General features: G+C 42.6%; 1 protein-coding gene across 2 annotated transcripts in view; it reads left to right on the top strand.

Moving 5' to 3' along the window:
• LOC144506644 (amyloid-beta precursor protein-like) overlaps positions 1-22421 on the top strand; it is a 189115-nt gene that overhangs the window by 113086 nt on the left and 53608 nt on the right. For both annotated transcript variants that reach the window (XM_078233035.1, XM_078233034.1), the window contains exon 6: positions 9718-9878. In XM_078233035.1, the coding sequence (XP_078089161.1) occupies positions 9718-9878 (161 nt within the window). The remainder of the gene's footprint in view (positions 1-9717; positions 9879-22421) is intronic.

The raw sequence follows: 22421 nt of genomic DNA on the forward strand, positions 1-22421 counted from the left end.
AATTTACATGAGGCAATTATGGTCAATACTGTGAGAACATCATGGGGACGATTTAGAATAATACAGCAGCATTGTAATAATATCTAAGGCTGGACACCATTATAATTTATTAAATATTAAACTTTCCATTCAAGATTATTTTTAAATAAACTTAATTGGTGTTGGTGAATATCAAGACCTCGATGGATGCTTTTTAAGTTGTCAATTCAATTATAGTTTGACATCTGATCCATTTGGCTTACAGTTACAGGGCACGGTTACATGGTGGCACAGTGGTTAGCACTGCTGCCTCACAGCACCAGGGATCTGGGCTTGATTGCTGGCTTGGGTCACTGTCTGTGTGGAGTTTGCACTTTCTCCTCATGTCTGTGTGGGTTTCCTCTGGGTGCTCCGGTTTCCGCCCACAGTCTGAAAGACGTGCTGATTAGGTGCATTGACCCAAATAGGTGCCGAAGTGTGGCGACCAGGGGAATTTCACAGTAACTTCATTGCAGTGTGTAAATGTAAGCCTTACTTGTGACTAATAAATAAACTTTACTTTTACTTTATCAGTATATTGCTGCCGATTTCTAACCTCCACATGATCAAAGGGATTCAGCCACGATTTTAAAACTAAGGATTGCTGCTGAACATTTGAGTGCAACATGTTTTAACGGTGCTTTCTGTAATCCCTTGATAAGAATTTTACGCCAAAACGTCCATTAAAAACTTGTATCCAGATAACACAAGCTGCTGAATTTCTGCCCCAGTGCATTTGCAAACTTCTTCGTAATTCAGTTTTATGGCTGTTAAATACAGAGGCATTCTACACCGTTTAAGTTTAAACATTTCACATTTCTAACACAAAAAAGCAATGTAAAATATTACATTTCTGCTATAGGAGAAGAAAATGGTGATTTTTCATTATTCAGGCAGTTTATGTAGTATCTGGACCATATAGATCAGGAGATTCCAAGTAGGATTCACAGCCTACACTGTTAAATGATCTCAGCTGGCATGGTATTAGTGGCATTACAATTTGTCTCCTTGAACCCATGTTAATAGCATAATTTATGGCACAGAAGGAGGCCAGTTGGCCCTTCGAGTCTATGCTCCACAAAGCAATCCAGTCAATCCCACTCCTCAATCCCCTGAAGTTTATTTCCTACAAATGTCCATCCAATTACCTTTTGAAATCATTTCCACTTCCACAACTCCAAATGGACAAGTTCTAGATCATTATCACTCACCATGCACCAAAAGTTGTTCCTCATATTAGTCCTGCATCTCTTACCCAGCATTTTAAATCGATGACCCCCTAGTCCTTGTACCATTGGATCATGGGAACAGTTTTCCTTTGTCTACCTTATCTAAAGCTGTCATAATCTTGTAAGCCTCAATCTCCTTTGCTCCAAGGAGAGCAATCCCCTTTTCCAACCTAACCTTGTAACTAAAATTCCCCATCCTGCAACTATTCTGGTAAAAACTCTCTCAAGGGCACCCGCATTCTTCCTAAAGTAAGGTGACCAGTGGGAAGCTTCACTAGTGTGATTGGGGACGGTTTACACTCAATTGGCAGGAGGGTAAGCACCAGCATATAGAAATAGAAAAAGGAACAAGGACCATAAAGTGAGAATACTGGGCAGTATTAGAGAAGGGGGTGGTTCCATATTGGATAAGAGTAGACTAAAAGATGCTATAAGGAATGCAATGAAACAATTACATTACATATCTGTAACTGTACAAGGTTGATGATCTGCAAGCATAAGTAGTGTGGGAATATGTAATGATAATGAAAACCTGCCTTAAAAATAATGAGGAGTAGGCACTTATACAATAATACAAGTATTATACAATGAGTTACAAGGAGAGGCTGGATAGACTGGGACTTTTTTCTTTGGAGTGTAGAAGGCTGAGGGGTGATCTTATAGAGGTCTATAAAATAATGAGGGGCATAGATCAGCTAGATAGTCAATATCTTTCTCCAATGGTAGGGGAGTCTAAAACTAGAGGGCATAGGCTTAAGGTGAGAGGGGAGAAATACAAAAGTGTCCAGAGGGGCAATTTTTTCACAAAAAGGGTGGCGAGTGTCTAGAACAAGCTACCAGAGGTAGTAGTAGAGGCGGGTACAATTTTGTCTTTTAAAAACCATTTAGATAGTTACATGGGTATAGAGGGATATGGGCCAAATGCGGGCAATTGGGACTAGCTTCGGGGTTTTAAAAAAAAGGCGGCATGGACAAGTTGGGCCGAAGGGCCTGTTTCCATACTGTAAACCTCTATGACTATGACATAAAGTGGTCAGAAAAGATTGAGGTGGCACTATTGATTAGGGGAAGGCACTGTTGTGTTGTGGAGTGAGATAGCGGTAGTGCTTGCCATAATTTTCCAATCTTCCTAAAGGTGCCAGAGGATTGAAGAATGTCAAACGTGGCATCCTTATTCAGGAAATGGTGTCAGATTAATCCTAATAACAACAGGCCCGTTGGTTTCACATCAGTAGTAGATAAGGCTTGAGAAACAATAATCGGGGAAAAAATCAACAGGCACTTTGGGAGATTTGAACTCGAGATTTCTATCCGTTGGCACTTGCTTGTGGGTTCATATCTGGTAGAGTTGGGTGTGATTTCACCTTCTGGTTAAACTCCTCAACCGTCCATGTCAAGGTTTACATGAAAATGGTTACTTGTGTGAGCTACTATGTCCGTCAAGGAAGGGAATGAATTAGCCAACAGAGGTTTTTTAAAAATTGAGCAGTTTTATATTTGTCAACTTAAAAACAAACTGAGACTGTATATAATCTGCGAGTGATGAGTGTTTTGCATCAATTGGATAAACCTTTTAAAAACTTGAGTTTTATCCAAGTGATATTGGTGATTACAAAATGCTGCATGAAAAGTCAAAGTGCTTTTGAAACAAATGCCGATATGTGATTAATTTTGCAGCAGTACGCTCATTTCTTTCTTGGCAAAAGGTTTTGAAATAAGGCTTTTTAAGGATCATTGCAGTGTAATCTGAGATTGATTAAATTTTCATTATGCAACTTCAGTTCAAATCCAATACAATGTTTCTTTCAGACTCTAGTCATGTGTCCTTTTGTCTAGTCCGCCCTCTGTATTTGGGCATTAGCCTTGAAGGACTTGGATACATTTAGCTAATTTAGTTGTGGCTCAGCTTTCTCACTTTGTGGTCAATAGGTTGTGGGTTGAAGACTCACACCAGAGACTTAAACACAATATTTAGGCCTCCACTGCAGTCCAGCACAGCACTGAAGGAGCGCTGCACTTTTCAAATGAGTCATAAAATATTAGGCCCCATATGCCCCCTCGGGTGGATGTAAAAGATCCCATGGTTGCAATACTATTTTGGAGCAAAGCAAGAGAGTACACCTTGGTGTTTCAGCCAAAATGTATCTGTTACCCAGCAGTTAAACCACATCAGTTGGTTATTATAACTGGAAATTATGTGGGATTTGGCTGTATGTTTCCTACGTTATGACAGTGAGTAAACATGTGAAGTATCTCATTAGCTGTAAAACACTGAATTCAAGCACTTTTCCTTGTGGTCATCAAGCATTCAGCAAAAATAAAATATTGCAGATACTGGAAATCTGAAACAACATCAAAGTGCTGAAAACACTCCAGCCTGGCAATATCAGTGGAGAGAGGAACAGAGTTAACATTTCAGAAGATGACTCGAAACAAGATTCAACTTGAGATTTCAGCAAATGTTTGGAATAAGTTTTCAGCCATTTGCATCACTCATGCACGAATGATTTAACAGATTTTACAACTGTGTGTTCATAAGCAAATAGAATTAGTTTCCATGAAATCACTGGCGTCTCAAATGGTTGCAACAAATATTCCTCTAAGAATTGCTGTTTATAATAAACCTTCATCTTTCTTTTATTTGTTCATGGGATGTGGGCATCACTGGCTGAGCCAGCATTTATTGCCCAACCCTAATTGCCCTTGAACTGAGTGGCTTGCTGGTCCATTTCAGAGGGCATTTAAGAGTCAACCACATTTCTGTGGGTCACATGTAAGCCAGACCAGGTAAGGGCAGCAGATTTCCATCCTTAAAGGACATTAGCAAACCAGATAGCTTTTTCAATGTTTCATGTTCATCAACTTAAGTTTTTTGTTCAGTTCAAAATTCACTATCTGCAAAGGTGGGTCCCTAGAGCATTAACCTCTGGATTACTCGTCCACCTACGCCATCTCCTCCCCTGTCGACAATGAAAAATGGAGATCTTATTGGAGTCAAATAATATCTATTTGGAATGCTGAACGCTTTCAGAAGGGGGTAGTCCTAGAAGATAGAAAACATTGCACCAGTTACCAATTCTAACTTTTGCCCTTCTCAATTTACTCCTCACTAAGGTACAATTCCATTGGGTACAATCACCCTTCATTATTTCACTTGAGTGACTGACTAGGTGTTGACTGGTTGCTGAATCACGAGCTGTGACAGGCAAATCTGAGCTTGTCACCAGCTGATGCAGACTTCCAGCAGATGGTGCATTTTTTTCTCCCCTTCTAACCCTGAGGTACTGAGGCCTGTTAGAACATTAACAGCGCTCCCCTTAAACTTCCTGGTTTGTATAACTCATGTAATTGATCCTTTAAACCAAGTGAAAAGCTATTGAAATGGCAGTTGTCTGATGCTTCTGGAGTGATATTCTGTACATATAAGTTGTCAATTCTCTTTTGCCCTACCCTGGTCCAGGTTGAAGATCAACACTTGAGTCCAATCCTTTCCCCACACAGCAATCCACAGACGCATTTTCCAGCAGACATTATTGGATAGTAATAATGAATGTGAATTTCACTGATCATTTTGTTTTACTGTTCTCAAGCCTGGTACATTAGCTAAATATATAATGGATAGACAATCTTGCATATATTATAGAACTCTTCACAATCGCAAATGTGCCAAAGCGCATCACTTCAAAAGTACTTAATTGGCTGTACAGTCGCTGTTGTAGTGTAGAAAAGAAATATTTCTGATCATTACATTAAAAAAGGGTTTTCCTCATGTCTTGTCTATATCTTTCCAGTCACTTACTGGTTACCAACCTTTCTGGTTAATGACCAATTTATCTGTTTTAGTTTGGATTAAAGCAATATTGTCCAGGGCATGGAAGTGAACTCCCTTGCTCTTCTGTGGTGGTCGTTGGAAAGAACAACATTTATTGTCCATCCCTAAATTACCTTGAGAGGGTGGTAGTGATGAGTCACTGCTGCTGTTTAAATTTATTAGCGTCACAAGTAGGCTTACATTAACACTGCAATGAAGTTACTGTGAAAATCCCCCGGTCGCCACACTTGGGTACACAGAGAAAATGTAGCATGGCCTAACCAGCACGTCTTTGGACTGTGAGAGGAAACCGGAGCACCAGGAAGAAACCCACACAGATACAGGGAGAACGTGCAGACTCCACACAGACAGTGACTCAAGCTGGGAATCAAATCCAAGTCCCAGGTGCTAAGAGGCAGCAGTGCTAACTACTGTGCCACCATGCTGGCCCAAATATACTCACGGTGCTGTTAGGGAAGGAGTTTCAGGACTTTGAGCCAGTGACGTTGAAGGAACTATATAAATTTCCAGGTGAGCATGGTGTGTGACCTGGAGGGGAACTTGCATCAGTGATGTTATTAAACTGGAGAGAGTGCAGAAGAGATTTACAAGAATGTTGCCAGGACTTAAGGGACTGAGTTATAGGGAGAGATTGGACAGCCTAGGACTTTTTTCTTTGGAGTGTAGGAGAGTAAGGGGTGATTTTATAGAGGTGTATAAGATCATGAGAGATATGGATAGGGTGAATGCACTCAGTCTTTTTCCTGATTTTGGGGAATCAAGAACTAGAGGGCATAGGTTTAAGTTAAGGGGAGAAAAAATTAATGGGAACCTGAGGAGCAACTTTTTTACACAGAGGGTGGTACGTATGTGGAATGAGCTGCCGGAGGAAGTGGTTGAAGCAGGGATATTGACAACATTTAAAAGGCATTTAGATAGATACGTGAATAGGAAAGGTTTAGAGGGACATGGGCCAAATATAGGCAAATGGGATTAACTTAGATGGACATTTTGGTCAGCATGGACCAGTTTGGGCCGAATGGCCCATCTCCGTGCCGTAGATTCTATGTTACCATGCACATGCTATCCTTGTTCCTCTGGGTGGTAGAGGTGGAAAAGACAGAGTAGCTCAGAACCGCATTAGGCACTACTCCTTGATTTATGGACAGAATTTGCCATTGCACTTTCATATCTTATGATTTGTAACCATTTTGGCAGCATCCCATAATATGCGCACAAAAATGTTTATTAGTGCAGCAGCACAATAAATAGAAATGTGGTGGCAAATAGTAATATGGTAAATGTGAGTACAGCCCAGACACATGGAAACTGACCTTGTATTAGATTGGCATTTGTCAAACGTTGTATTCCAGAATATGTCTGCCATGAATACATTCATTATGTGGGCAATAAAATAATTGACAGTCATAGGATAATGTGTACTTTTTGTCCTGCATAATTTATTCTACCCTGAAGGAAATGGCAATTAACATTTGAGGTAACCTAGAATGCTATAATTCCTTAAACACACAGAATCCAGTTAAAGTAATGCAATTTATAGAGAATTGTTTCTAAGATACTTATAAGTTAATTGAATGCTCATGTATGCGGATACGTATTGAATTTGTAGCAGTGACTGCTCTGTTACTCTCTCCAATTTATTGTATGGCAGTTGGGTAAATCTGAGATGCCATCTAAGATCCATAAATGTTCACAACTCCTGGAAGTGTGCAAATTTTTAAGATGGATCTGATGGTGCACTTCAGTTACATTCTGAGATAATAGTTCTGCTGGATTTTGCAGTGTAGTTTATCCATAAGAGGAAATCGTGAGGAAAGGCTGAAGGGCTTGAGGTTGTTTTCATTAGAGAGAAGAAGGTTAAGAGGTGACTTAATAGAGGTATACAAGATGATCAGAGGATTAGATAGGGTGGATAGTGAGAGCCTTTTTCCTCGGATGGTGTTGGCTAGCACAAGGGGGCATAGCCTTAAATTGAGGGGTGAGAGATATAGGACAGATGTTAGAGGTAGGTTCTTTACTCAGAGAGTAGTAGGGGCGTGGAATGCCCTGCCTGCAGCAGTAGTGGACTCGTCAACATTAAGAGCATTCAAATGGTTATTGGATAAACATATGGATGATATTGGAATAGTGTAGATTAGAGGGGCTTTAGATTGGTTCCACTGGTCGGCGCAACATCGAGAGCCGAAGGGCCTGTACTGTGCTGTAATGTTCTATGCATCTCAAAAGCAGACTACTTGATCTTCAACCCATCTACCAACTTAAACAGTTGTTCTCTTCACTGCAGGTGCACAGTGTCTACCAGATGCATTGCAGTAACTCGCCAAGCTATTTTTGACAGAACCTTCCAAACAAAGTGAACCCTTGTACACTCAAAAAAACAATGGCAGCAGGCACATCCTGACTTGGAACTATCAATCCTCTTTGTCGCTGGATCAGAAACCTGGAACTCCCACCCTACCAGCACTATGGGTGTACCTGCACTGCAGGATCCCGGTTCTTTGTTCCCTCTCATAAACAGCCAGACTAAAGCTGCTGGATGGCAAGTGAGGTAACAGCAGGACTGGCCACTTCCTGTCCATCCCCACCACATGATTGACTGGCTTCTTCGCCTCTGTACATGTAATTCGCTGGCCACCACATAATTACATGTGGCCAGCTGCTGCATCAGAAATGACATGCGTTTCCAGTGCTGCTGTCATGACCTAAGCGCAAGAAGATGATTCTGCCCAAGCCTGCAGGAGGGTTAAATCCACCTGAAAATAGCTTAGTTCCTTCAGTGTTGATAATAGAATGAGCACACCCCAACAATTTTCACTTGACGAGCTATCAATCATACCAGAGCTTCACCCCACTTCCAGCTCCATCAGTCAACTGTTACCCCCAACCTGCCTTCAACCTCAACCCTGCTCTATTATCCTTGACCTACCTTCTGATTCCTTTTCTAAGTCAAGAATTTGACCAGCTTTGGCTAAACCTGAATTGAGCATCAGTGAGCAGCATCTTGGAGAATAGGTGTTATTCAATGGTCCTATTGATTACCTTTTCCACAATCTTGCTGCTAGTATGATCTGATGGGGTGCAATTTGGCCTGGTTAATTCATTCTGCTTTTGGTGAATAGGACATAACTGCCAGATTTTGAAAAAGAAACTTAAGTTGAGGTCACCTCCTTTTGTGGTAAATGCAAAAGATCATTTGACAACATTTGAAAAGCAGGAAAGCGCTCTCAATGCCTTGACCAGTGCTTCCCTTAACTAAGAAATAGATTGGCTGGTCATTTATCTCATTGGTGGTTCTGGAACCTTGCTGTGCACGTTAGTTTTTATGTTTGTCTACATAATCTGAAGTGTAGTCATGCTTGTTATTAGATATGCAGTATTTTAGAATGTCCGAAGGAAAGGAAAATCATAGAAACCCTACAGTGCAGAAGGAGGCCATTCAGCCCATCGAGTCTGCACCGACCACAATCCCACCCAGGCCCTACCCCCACATATTTTACCCGCTAATCCCTCTAACCTACGCATCCCAGGACTCTTAAGGGGCAATTTTTTTTTTTTAACCTGGCCAATCAACCTAACCCGCACATCTTTGGACTGTGGGAGGAAACCAGAGCACCCGGTGGAAACCCACGCAGACACGAGGAGAATGTGCAAACTCCACACAGACAGTGACCCGAGCCGGGAATCGAACCCGGGACCCTGGAGCTGTGAAGCAGCAGTGCTAACCACTGTGCTACCGTGCCGCCCATAAAAGGTGGCATTCTACAAATAAAAATTTAAATACTTATTTGATATTGCTGAAAAGAGAACGTGATAACGCTTTTCATCTTGCACTCATCAGGATACTTTGCAAGAATACCAATACCAAAAACAAGCACTTTCTTCTCATACAGTATAAATTGTTGTTTCCCCCTTATCGGTATTCTTGCAAAGTGTCCCAATGAGTGCAAGACAAAGTCTCATCATGTCTCTTTTTTTTCAGTAATACTTAGTTTGTTTTTTCACACTTGTTCTATCTCTTTCTTTCTCACTGTTCTTTAGAAATTTAATTGGATGCAAAAGTCACCTTTAGTTATTTTCATGAAAGATTTATGATCTTTTCTCAAATCCGTTGAGCAGAATTAGCCTGTGAGGGTATTCAAGTTTTGTGAGCAGGGTCAAGAAGGCTTTGCCTCCATCTGCATAACAATTGATTTATCATTCTAACAAATTACAGAGCTCTACTGTTCCACTCGAGGCACCTGGTGTCTGGCATTTAAACTTCATAGAAGTGAATGGGAATGCCATGAACACTGAGCATTTTAATAGCTTTTGTTTTCTTCACAACTTGACCTCACTATGTTTTGAAGCAGCACTCTGAAATAGATGAGAACTTGATATGCTGGCTTGCCCCTCATCAAATTATCTTTGGAAAAGGTGTTAACAGTATTTTGCAATACTTGGGTTTCTGGACTTGCTGCTACATCTGACCTAATCTTCACCTTTGTCTACATTCATTGTGTGAGGTGGTATTCTATTTCCCAAGTTGGCTTCTAATAAATTATCCTGACAGTTTACTGCTTTAAACATGTTACATTACAGAATGTAAAGATGTTCTTAAACTCCACATTCAATAACAATTATTCTGCATTTACGTTTCAGTGATAAAATTATTGAAGAACAACCAATGGAGGAGGAAAGTGACATTGATGATGATGATGATCTGGATGGTGAAGAAGATGAGGACCAGTATGAGGACCCCACCGAACATACAACCAGTAGCACCACGACCACTACAGAGGCAATTGAAGAAGTTGTGAGAGGTAATGTAAATAAAAGATTTTTATGACTGACACCATTATATCAACACGTAATCTTGCTAGTAGCGGGGGAGAAGATGGTGGCATAGTGCTCAGTCACTGGACTAGAAATCCAGAAGCCCAAGCTAATGCTTTAATGGCATGGGTTCAATTGGTAGAATTTGAACGTATTTGGAATATGAAGCTAGTCTCAGTGATGGTGGTCATGATAGTTATCATAAGCTGTTGTAAAAGCCCATCTGGTTCACTAATGTGCCATCCTTACACAGTCTGACCTACATGTGACTCCAGGCCCACAGTAATGTGGTGCAAGGGCAATTAGGGCAACAAATGCTGGCCTAGCCAGCAACACCCGCGTCCCATGTAAGAATCAAAAAAAAATTCACTGCAGTTTTTCTTTATAGAACATTGTGGAAATGCAAAATGGATATTAAGAGTTTTTCTCATTGAAATAAAAAAAATCCTGGGAATGTGCAACAGGTTTGGGAGCTCTGTGGAGGGAGAAACTTTACTGAAACTGTCTAATCTGAGCAGAGTGGTGGCAGGAGTTTTGTTACAGTAAAATGGCCTGTAGTAACATTGCTGTTTGCACCACACTCCATTTCGCAAAGGACTGGGAAAATTTTCTCTTCCCCATTGTTCAAGAGACTGGGAAGCGAAAGGGTTGGAAATAACTATTTCTTTTTTACTGTATTGTCGTCCTTTGAGGCCATTGTAACTTTTTGTCTAATTAACATTTGCTATTTCTGCCTTCTAAATGGAGGAGTCTGCAAGAGCGATGCTTGGACCAAACTTGCATGGGTACTTGATGAAGACCTGGCCAGCACAAGTGTGCGTTTATATCTTAGAATATCTGCAATCACTGCTGAAGAAGCGAAGGGATTTCTTTGGCTCTGTTTCACTGGTGTGGCATTTTAAGTTTGTATCTATGTGTAGCATACTGCAGATTGACTTGAAGGATGGCTGATTTACAAGGTTCTCTACCCCCTATGTTATTGTAGGAAATGTAAAACTGAGAGGTCATAAGCATTTCCCTGAAACCTTTACCGACATTGTCCATGAAAATTCCTGTGCCAGAATACGTACATAAGAACATAAGAAACTAGGAGCTGGAGTAGGCCATCTGGCCCCTCGAGCCAGCTTCGCCATTCAATAAAATCATGGCTGATCTTTTTGTGGACTCAGCTCCACTTACCCGCCCGCTCACCATAACCCTTAATTCCTTTACTGTTCAAAAATGTATCTATCCTTGTCTTAAAAGCATTGAATGAGGTAACTTCAACTGCTTCACTGGACAGAAAATTCCAGAAGTTCACAACCCTTTGGGTGAAGAAGTTCCTCTTCAACTCAGTGCTAAGTCTGCTCCCCCTTATTTTGAGGCTATGCCGCCTAGTTCTGGTTTCGCCGCCTAGTTTCACCTGCCAGTGGAAACAATCTCCCTGCTTCTTCTATCTTATCTATTCCCTTCATAATTTTATATGTTTCTATAAGATCTCCCCTCATTCTTCTGAATTCCAATGAGTATAGTCCCAGTCTACTCAGTATCTCCTCATAAGTCAACCCTCTCAACTCCAGAATCAACCTAGTGAATCTCCTCTGCACCCCCTCCAGTGCCAGTATATCCTTTCTCAAGTAAGGAGATCAAAACTGTACACAGTACTCCAGGTGTGGCCTCACCAGCACCTTATACAACTGCAACATAATCTCGCTGTTTATAACTCCATCCCTCTAGCAATGAAGGACAAAATTCCATTTGCCTTCACAGTGGTTAGCACTGCTGCCTCACAGTGCCAGGGACCCGGGTTCGCTTCCTGGGTGACTGTGCGGCGTCTGCACATTCTCCCGTGCCTGCATGAGTTTCCTCTGGGTGTTCCGATTTCCTCCCACAGTCCGAATAACGTGCTGGTTAGGTGCATTGGCCATGCTAAATTCTCCCTCAGTGTACCCAGACAGGCACCAGAGTGTGGCGACGAGGAGATTTTCACAGTAACTTTATTGCAATGTTAATGTAAGTCTACTTGTGACAATTTTAAAAATTACCTGTCGCACTTGCAAACCAACTTTTTGTGATTCATGCAGGTTCCTCTGCACAGCAGCATGCTGCAATTTTTTACCATTTAAATAATAGTCCATTTTGCTGTTATGCTTACCAAAATGGATGACCTCACAATTACCAACATTGTACTCCATCTGCCAGATCCTTGCCCACTCACTTAAACTATCTATATCTCTTGACAGATGTTCCATGTCTTCTACAAACTTTGCTCCACCACTCATCTTAGTGTCATCTGTGAACTTTGACACACTATACTTGGTCCCACTTTAGTGAGGACCTATACTTGGTCCCACTTTTGTCCCAATGGGACAATTTCTATCCACTTTAGGAACATTTAAGCGGTTATTGGATAGGCATATGGAGCACACCAGGATGATAGGGAGTGGGATAGCTTGATCTTGGTTTCAGATAAAGCTCGGCACAACATCGTGGGCCGAAGGGCCTGTTCTGTGCTGTACTGTTCTATGTTCTATGTCCCCAACTTCTAATCATCTCTGTAAATTGTTAACAATTGCAGTCCCAGCACTGATCCCTGAGGCACACCTCCCCAACCAGAAAAACACCCATTTACCCCCACTCTTTGCTTTCTGTTAGTTAACCAATCCTCTATCCATGCTAATACATTACCCGTAACACCCTGCACTTTTATCTTATGTAGTAGACTTTTGTGCGGCACCTTGTCAAATGTCTTCTGGAAATCCAGACACACCACGTCCACTGGTTCCCCATTGTCCACCGCGCTCATAATGTCAAAGAATTCCACTAAATTAATTAAACATGACCTGACTTTCATGAACCCATGCTGTGTCTTCCCAATGGGACAATTTCTATCCAGATGTCGCACTATTTCTTCCTTGATGATAGATTCAAGCATTTTCCCCACTACAGAAGTTAAGTTAACCGGCTTATAGTTACCCCAAGGTGCACCTGAAATTGACCTCTGGCCTCATTAATGTTAGGTCTGCACATCCTGCTGAGCTTTCACCAGCGAAGAACATAGAAAAGGCAGTGGGATGAGTAGTGGTCACAATGGCCCATGGTTTTAAAGTGCAACAAGGAGGAGCACTCCTGACCCCATGTTTAGTTAAGTATCATGGGGAGAAAACATTTTACAGAAGGCTGTAGTGGTCCTTCTAAGGATTTTCCTGAACTTGAGTGGCCCAGCGCTGGTTGCATTCAGAGCTGGCCAATTTCGTAAAGATATGCGTGCTGGTGCCCCTTTGACATCCATTTTATGCCTGTAATTACTGATCGTTTTTTCTCCCAAAGAAAACGGGAAATCATCCCAGACTGCTCACGTTAATCTTTCAGTGCTTTGCCTCGCAACAGCAAACCAAATCCCTCACTTCTTTAAAAATTAATTTTACAGGATGTGGGTGTCACTGGCTCGGCCAGCATTTATTGCCCATCACTATTTGCCCTCGAGAACGTGGGTCATGGGCAGCTTTGAACCACTGCAGTCCATGTGCTGTAGGTACACCCACAGTGCACATAGGGAGGGAATTCCTGGGTTTTGACCCAGTCACAGTGAAGGAACAAAGATATACTGTCAAGTCAGGATGGTGAGTGACTTGGGGGAGAACCTCCTCGTTGGTGGTGTTCCAAGATATCTGCTGCTCTTGTCCTTCTATATAGTCGTGGGTTTGGAAAGTGCTGCCTAAGGAACCTTGGTGAGTTCCTGTAGTGCATCTTGTAAATGGTACCCTCTTTGTCGGCTTCTGGAAAAGGGGGGGGTCTATAGACCTCGAGCTCCACTTAAGTGAAGCTAATTACTGGAGGAGCCTTGGGACCAACCTGGGATGATTTCTCTGCCCTACAGTGATTGATCCAAGATCGGAAATTCTATCGCATAAACTACAAGTATGGGTACTATCGTTTAATGTAGTTACCAGAGAAGAATCTTTTCACATTTCTTTTCTTTCCCAGAAGCACTGGTTAGTCCTCAATACTGACTTATCTTGCTCGGTGCTCTGCAAATTATCAACATAATTGCCTACACAGAACAGACGATGCAGAAACATTATTGCTCCTTGGTAAATTGCACAGTGAGTCAGGATGACAGCAATGGCATTTATTTTTATGTAGTTGGCACACGTGAGCAAGACCATTCTAAAGCAGTCTCGTCTCCAAAATCTTTGATAGCATGAGTTGAGATGATTCAGAAAGCATTGGGATGCTTGGATTTGTAATTAAGGACATAAAATGCAAAAGCAAGTGAGCCTTTTCAAATAAAAGCAAATTACTGCCGATGCTGGAATCTGAAACCAAAAGAGAAAATGCTGGAAAATCTCAGCAGGTCTGGCAGCATCTGTAAGGAGAGAAAAGAGCTGATGAGAGAAAAAAGCTTTGACAAAGGGTTGTCTGGACTCGAAACGTCAGCTCTTTTCTCTCCTTACAGAGCCTTTTCAAATCTCTGGTTGGGCCTCAGCTGGAATATTGAGTACAATTCTGGGCACCAAACCTTGGGAATCAAAACAAGACACAGATGAGGTTTACCAGCTGATGAACAGAGATAAGAGACTGGGATTGTTCTTCATCAAAGAAGGTTAAGGTGAGGCCTATCAGGGCTATTCAAGATTGAGGGTTTGATATAACAAATCGAAAGAAACTATTTTCTGTGACAAATGAATCGGTAACCAGAAGTCATGGATTTAAGATAGTTAGCAAAAGAGCTTGAGGGAAAATGAGAAATTACTTCCTGAAGGGGCATTGAAAGCATATTTCATAGGAATTTGTAAAAGATAATTTGACACCTTCTTGAAGACTAATTTGCAGAATCATGGGGAAAAACTGAGGTATAGAACTGAATTGGATAGGACTTTCAAAGAATTAGCCCAGGCACAACAGCTTATATGCCCGCTCACCTCCACTTGCCATTTGATTATATGAGAAATCAGACTACCAAATTCAGCATCAGATTTAGTTTGTTGAACCATTCACAGGAGGACCTGTAGCTTTGCATTCTTTACCCTTTGGACATCATGCACCATTTGTGATGTCAGAAGGTTGCTATCTGGTTCTTAATTTGTGTTACTGTGGGGGGGGTCTAACTTCTTCATTCAGCAATCTACTATAATATCTCTAAGCTTATGTGAAACTTGGCAGAGCCTTCCATCTATTGACGAGCCACTTTTGTATCTTATGCTTAGATGCAATCAGTTTTATTAGCCCTCTTTCATGTTTTAAACATGCTTGGTGCATCAACTGCACCTGCCAGCCCTTGCACATCACATACCCCTGCGCATCCAGTGACTGGAGGCGCTGATCGGTATGAATAAAAGGGACAACTACATGTGTTTTTGCTTGGCTGGTTAAAAAAAATTTGCGGAAAAACCTAATCCCCTCATCTCTGCTTAATCATGTGCAATTCTGCCACACCTCTGTGCTCTGAGGCCTTTGCAGGTTCATGAAACATCAATAATTTAATGCTATTTTACAGTAAAAGGTCTAACTAGTAATAACTGAGAGCACAAAAAATGGGATGTGTAAATTGTGGATAATAAAGAAAGAATAATTGTGAAGCAGCAGAGAATGAGTTATTTGCTTGATTCTGATGTTACCGAGTAGACATCTTCACTGAATTAACTACTTGCCCAACTCAATTGTGTAACTCAGTGCATTTACCTAAACACTTTACCTGTTGGCGAGCCTCACAGAAAGTTGATGTGGTAAGTATGAACACTATTTTTGTGAGAAAATGGCTTTTGTATGACCTGGCTACATGCTCCGACTTCTGTTGAATTTTTGAATAGTTAACTCACTGTTGTTACTCAAAGCTCTTCAATAAGTTGTATAACGATTTGAACTCTAGCTAATAGAAAGCAGTTCTAAAATTTATTGAACAAGTTTGATGGACTGTGGTGATTTTGATTTCCCACCCCTGCCTGGGGTATATGAGTAAAGAGCCAGTGGCAATCAGATTATTGCATAATGCTTTGTTTCATCAAATGGAAATTGCCAAAGCAACTGTAACAGGAACTCCAGTCTCTCAACTTTGAATGATGGAACAGCTGGGTTAAGAAAAATTGTTTTTTACAGGAATAAATAGGGAATGGATTATAATTTTAAAAATCCACCTTGGCCCATGCCTGGTTTGGCCTTTATGACATGCAGTCAGAGGAATGTCTCTAATCATGCAATTGTAAATGCACTGCACAATGTGAAAATAATCCATATAGAAGGACCTAAGTTCCAACGTACTGCTGATTTAAAGGGTTTGAGTCTGTGTAAAGTTTGTGGTGTATTGATCAGCCTCAGTATTCGGGGCTGTCGACAAAGTGATGGGGGCTTCTACTCCTGATTTGATGTCCACTACTGCTCAGTACACATCTAAGGATGTTCTCTAGCCCAGCTGTCTAGGCGTGCATACGCAGATAAGATAAAGTGAGAAAAATGCAAATGAACATGTACTTTTAGGAGATAAAAATGGCTGCAGGGAAAAAAACAGCCATTGAGACAGAAATGGAACCTGTGTGAATAGAGATGATGGATTTTAAAAAAGGATCATAGAAACATAGAAACCCTACAGTGCAGAAGGAGGCCATTCGGCCCATCGAGTCCGCACCGACCACAAACCCACCCAGGTCCTACCCCCACATATTTTATCCGCTAATCCCTCTAACCTACACATCCCAGGACTCTAAGGGACAATTTTTAACCTGGCCAATCAACCTAACCCGCACATCTTTGGACTGTGGGAGGAAACCGGAGCACCCGGAGGAAACCCACGCAGACACGAGGAGAATGTGCAAACTCCACACAGACAGTGACCCGAGCCGGGAATCGAACCCAGGACCCTGGAGCTGTGAAGCAGCAGTGCTAACCACTGTGCTACCGTGCCGCCCCATGCAGATAAACAGATTGAAGGATGCATACAGGTTGCTCATGTGAATTATACTGCATATGCTTACATATGTGTGTATTGTGACCGTATTCTGTCATGGGATGTAGATGTCACTGGCAACACCAGCATTTGTTGCCCATCTCTAATTGTCCTTGAGCTATGGGATTTACTGGCCATTTCAGAGTACAGTGCAGAGTCAACCACATTACTGTGGGTCGGGAGTCACATGTAGGACAGATCAGGTAAGGGTGGCAAATTTACTTCCCTAAGGGGCATTTGGTTTTTTAATGACAATCGATAATAGTTTAATGGTTCCCATTATTAAGACTGGTTTAAATTCTAGAAATTATTAATTTAAGTTATGAAAGGTGTCACAGACCCAGGTGGCCATAGGCTGCTCTCCCCTTTTGAGGGGGAGAGCTGACTGGTGGTGATTTTTACCTGAGGGTCACCACACCTCAGGCGAAGGGCAAGGCAGGGCCTTCATAAATAGCCTTAGCTGGTACGGGAATTAAACCCGTGCTGTTGGCGTCACTCTGCATCACAAACCAGCCATCTAGCTAACTGAGCTAACCGACTGTAATTTAAATTACACCAGCTACCAGGGTGGAATTTGAGCCCGTGTCCCCAGAGCATTAGCCTGGGCCTCTGGATTACTGGTCCAATGACACTACCACTGCACCACCATCTCAGTACTTGTGGGTTTTTTAATTATCCAAAAACTAATTTGTGAGAAGAGGTAAGTTAGGGGATTTGTACAGGACTGCTTTCTAACCTAGTATGTACGAAGCTCAATAAGATAAGATTCTGTACTCGACCTGGTAATGGGGAAAGAACCAGAGCAGGTAAGAGGCATTATAGTGACCTTACAGTTTAAGATAATTGAGAAGGTAAGCATGATAAAGACCAGATTGGTGAAATAGCTGTTATTGTGGGATGAGCCTAGACGTTGGGAAGCTAAAATGGACAGCAATATTGGAAACAAATTATGTACAATAACAATGGGAAACATAAAATTTTGTTAAACCGAGTCGAGGAAAAATATTTTTAAGAAAAGCATGGATGAGTACAAGATTTGAGGGCATGATAAAATTCATACAGAAATGTATGTGGACATCTGGGGAGCATGATGAAGGAGAATGTGAAGAATTTTGGAGAGAAATCAGAACAATTAGGAAGACAAAGAACGACTATAAGATAAATTTATCAAGATACGTGAAACAAAAAGTAAAATATTCTACAGATACATAATTCCAGGTGAGATTAGAACCATATTTTGACAGGTCAGGATAAAATCACAGACAGCAACAGTGAAATGACAGAATTATTCAATAATTATTTACTTGTGTATTTATCAGAAAGAAGGATCAGTGGACAGGGAGTCAGAAGATGAGATTAGAAATCATGGGGGTGATTCTCCCAGCCCTCTGCGCCGCTTTTGGAGCGCAGCGGGCTGGGAGACTCCAGCGGAGACCGTTTTGCTGGGTGCCACAATCCGGCGCGATCAACTCCACGCCAGAAATCAGCTCAGAGCTGCATAATGTATGCAGATTCTAATTTAAATGCAATTTAAATCCCATTAGCAGGCCCAGGATTAAAATCTCTGGGCCCACTGGCATCTCTTCTCTCACCCGCCCCCCCCACCCCCCAAACCCCTGAGGAGTGGTTCACTCCAGCGGGATTTAGGGCAGTGCCAAACAGGCAGATCCTAATGGGGGCAGGGTCTCTAGGGGCGATTGGTGGGGGTGGGGGTCCAGCTGCCGCTTGACACTTGGGCAGAGGGAGAGAGGCCAGTGGTTGGGGCTGGGGGTGGGGTCCGTCTGCTGGGGGGGGGGGGGGGGGGGGGGTCGGGTCTGCCGGTGGGGTTGATTGGGGCTGCGGGGAGGGAGGGGTGGAAGCAGGCCCGGACAAATACAAGGGATCAGCGATCAGGGCAAGGGGGGTGTCGCAGGGCTGGCCAGCAGTGTGGGCTACTGCGCGTATGCCAATCTCAGCACTGACAGAGAGAGAGATTCAGTTTGAAACTCCTGCTGAAAAAAGCAGCATGATTTACTCCAGTTTTTAGGCGAATTCGACACTTAGAATATCGTGTTCACAAGCCACTCGCCATCTTGATATGGAAATATATCGGCTTCCTTCACTGTTGCTGGATCAAGTTCCTGGAACTCCCTCCCTAACATCACTGTGGATGTGCCTACACCACATGGACTGCAGCAGTTCAAGAAGGCAGCTTCATCACCACCTTGAGGGCAATTTCAGATGGGCAATGAATGCTGGCCTAGCCAGGGAAGCCTACATCCCTTAAATTACTTTTTTTTTTGAAAAACATGAAACTAGCCAAACTTGGTAAAACTCCTGGCCTGGATTACATCCACGGAATCTGTAAGAAATGAGGAAAGAGACTGCAGAATAACTATTGCAGATACTTAGAAAAAGATAGAAAGATGTGGTGCCAGTGGACTGGTGAATCCATCACATTATACAGTCGACTTTTAAGAAGGAACATAAGAACATAAGAAATAGGAGCAGGAGTAGGCCATCTAGCCCCTCGAGCCTGCCCCGCCATTCAATAAGATCATGGCTGATCTGAAGTGGATCAGTTCCACTTACCCGCCTGATCCCTATAACCCCTACTTCCCTTACCGATCAGGAATCCATCTATCCGTGATTTAAACATATTCAACGAGGTAGCCTCCACCACTTCAGTGGGCAGAGAATTCCAGAGATTCACACCCTCTGAGGGAAGAAGTTCCTCCTCAACTCTGTCCTAAACTGACCCCCCTTTATTTTGAGGCTGTGCCCTCTAGTTCTAGTTTCCTTTCTAAGTGGAAAGAATCTCTTCACCTCTACCCTATCCAGCCCCTTCATTATCTTATAGGTTTCTATAAGATCCCCCCTCAGCCTTCTAAATTCCAGCGAATACAAACCCAATCTGCTCAGTCTCTCCTCATAACCAACACCCTTCATCTCTGGTATCAACCTGGTGAACCTTCTCTGCACTCCCTCCAAGGCCAATATATCCTTCCGCAAATAAGGCGACCAATACTGCACACAGTATTCCAGCTGCGGCCTCACCAATGCCCTGTACAGATGCAGCAAGACATCTCTGCTTTTATATTCTATCCCCCTTGTGATATAGGCCAACATCCCATTTGCCTTCTTGATCACCTGTTGCACCTGCAGACTGGGTTTTTGCGCCCCCAGGTCCCTTTGCACAGTAGCATGTTGTAATTTTTTTCTATGTAGATAATCTAATTTGCTGTTATTTCTTCCAAAGTGAATAACCTCGCATTTGTCAACGTTATACTCCGTCTGCCAGATCCTCGCCCACTCACTCAGCCTGTCCAAATCTCTCTGCAGACCTTCTACACCCTCCACACGATTCACTTTTCCACTTATCTTTGTGTCGTTTGCAAACTTTGTTACCCTACACTCAGTCGTTACCCTCCAGATCGTCTATATAAATGGTAAATAGTTGAGGCCCTAGTACCGATCCCTGCGGCACGCCACTAGTTACCAGCTGCCAACCAGAAAAGCACCCATTTATTCCGACTCTCTGCTTCCTGTCGGATAGCCAATCCCCACCCCCTACCCCCAACTCCGTGTGACCCAATCTTCTTCAGCAACCTTTTGTGAGGCACCTTATCAAACGCCTTTTGGAAATCCAAAAACACCGCATCCACCGGTTCCCCTCCATCAACCGCACTAGTCACATCTTCATAAAAATCCAACAAGTTCGTCAAGCACGACTTTCCTCTCATGAATCCATGCTGCGTCTGCTTAATCAAACCATTCTTATCCAGATGGCCTGCTATTTCTTCTTTAATGATGGATTCCAGCATTTTCCCAACTACAGACGTTAAGCTAACCGGCCTGTAGTTACCCGCCTTTTGTCTATTTCCTTTTTTAAACAGCGGCGTAACATTAGCCGTTTTCCAATCCGCCGGCACTACCCCAGAATCCAACGAATTTTGATAAATAACCACTAACGCATCTGCTATTACCTCTGACATTTCTTTCAGTACCCTGGGATGCATTCCATCCGGGCCCGGGGACTTGTCCACCTTCAGTCCCGTTAGTCTACCAAGCACTGCCTCCCTGGTAACATTAATTGTATTGAGTACCTCTCCTACCAACCCTCTATCGTTAATATTCGGTAAACTATTTGTGTCTCCCACCGTGAAGACCGACACAAAAAACTTATTTAAAGTTTCAGCCATTTCCTCATTTCATCGCCAGAAAACTATGGACCAATCAGCTTTCCATCAATAGGAAAAATAATGGCACCCCTACAGAAGGAGAATATAGAAAACATCAAGACACACAGTGCTATAATGAATCATCTCGTCAATGTAGATTTCAAAAAGGGAAGTCTTTTTTGACTAACTTAATTGAATTCCATGAGGAAGTAACAGTGTCGGCAAGGATAGTGTAGATGTGATGTGTCTAAATTTCCAAAAGGCCTTGGGCGAGGTGCAACGTAACATTAATAAGATCAGAACATGTGAAGTCAGAGGGGAAGTAGCAGAATGGATAGCCAGCTGACTGAAAGATGGAAAATCAAAGAGTAGCAGTGAAAGATAGCTATTCATGTGAAATGTGCTACCACAGTATGGTTGAAAGGAATACAGTGGTATAGACACATTTGAGAGGCAATAGAAGATTATGCTAGTGACTGGTTAAAGGAAACTCAGGTAGAGCATAAATGCTGGTATTGGTTGGACTGAATGGCCTGTATCTAAACTATATGTTCCATATAATTAGCGTCCCTCTACGGAGGGATCTCCCCCAATTACGTCGGGGACCTGGGTGGAGAGTGATACATGCAGCAGTGCCGCACAACCGTAGGATTCACTGGTTCACGGGCTCCGAAGACTGCCCTTTCTGTGGCCTTGTGGAGTCCGTGGACCATGTCCATGTTGTGTGTCTTAGGCTGCACTCCCTTTATGTTTTCCTAAAGAACCTTTTATTGATGTTTTGTTTGCACTTCAGTCCCACGCTCCTGATCTACGGACACCCGGTGTGGAGAGGGGAGGGTCAGGATGGCGACCTCCTCGTGAACCTGCTCCTGGCGAAACATGCCATTTACCGGTCCAGGCAGCGGGCGATCGAGGGGGCCGTCCATCCTGACTGTCTGCCCCTCTACCGTGGCTACATTCGCGGCCAGGTGTCCCTTGAGAGGGAGCATGCGGTGTCCACGGGCGCGGTTGACGCCTTCCGCGCCCGTTGGGCACCGCAGGGGTTGGGGTGCGTTATTGACCCTAATAATCACATTTTAATTTGATGTTTTTAAGTTTCCTTTGTACTTTGATTTCTGTTCGGGCTGTTCCCCCTCCTTTTTGGGGAGCTGCCCCTTTTACTTTGTCCTGACTTAATCTGAGTTTGTTTATTTGGTTTGACCTAAAAAGAGGGCAAGCTTCTTAAGTGAGACTTAGATTTCTAAGATCCTTTCACAATTCAGGCCTTCCTAAAGTATTTTTCAGTGAACCAAGTATTTAGAAGTATTGTCATGATGGTCTGAACATTTGGGGCTAAATACCAGTGTGAGTAGTTTGCTTAGAGACAATTGCAGGAAAAAATTAAATTGAGAAGCATAAGACTAATTCCCATAACCCTAAATTAAAATAGTGATTCTATGAATGAATCA

This window comes from Mustelus asterias, chromosome 17 (genome assembly GCF_964213995.1).
Source record: "Mustelus asterias chromosome 17, sMusAst1.hap1.1, whole genome shotgun sequence".
Taxonomy (NCBI): Eukaryota; Metazoa; Chordata; class Chondrichthyes; order Carcharhiniformes; family Triakidae; genus Mustelus; species Mustelus asterias.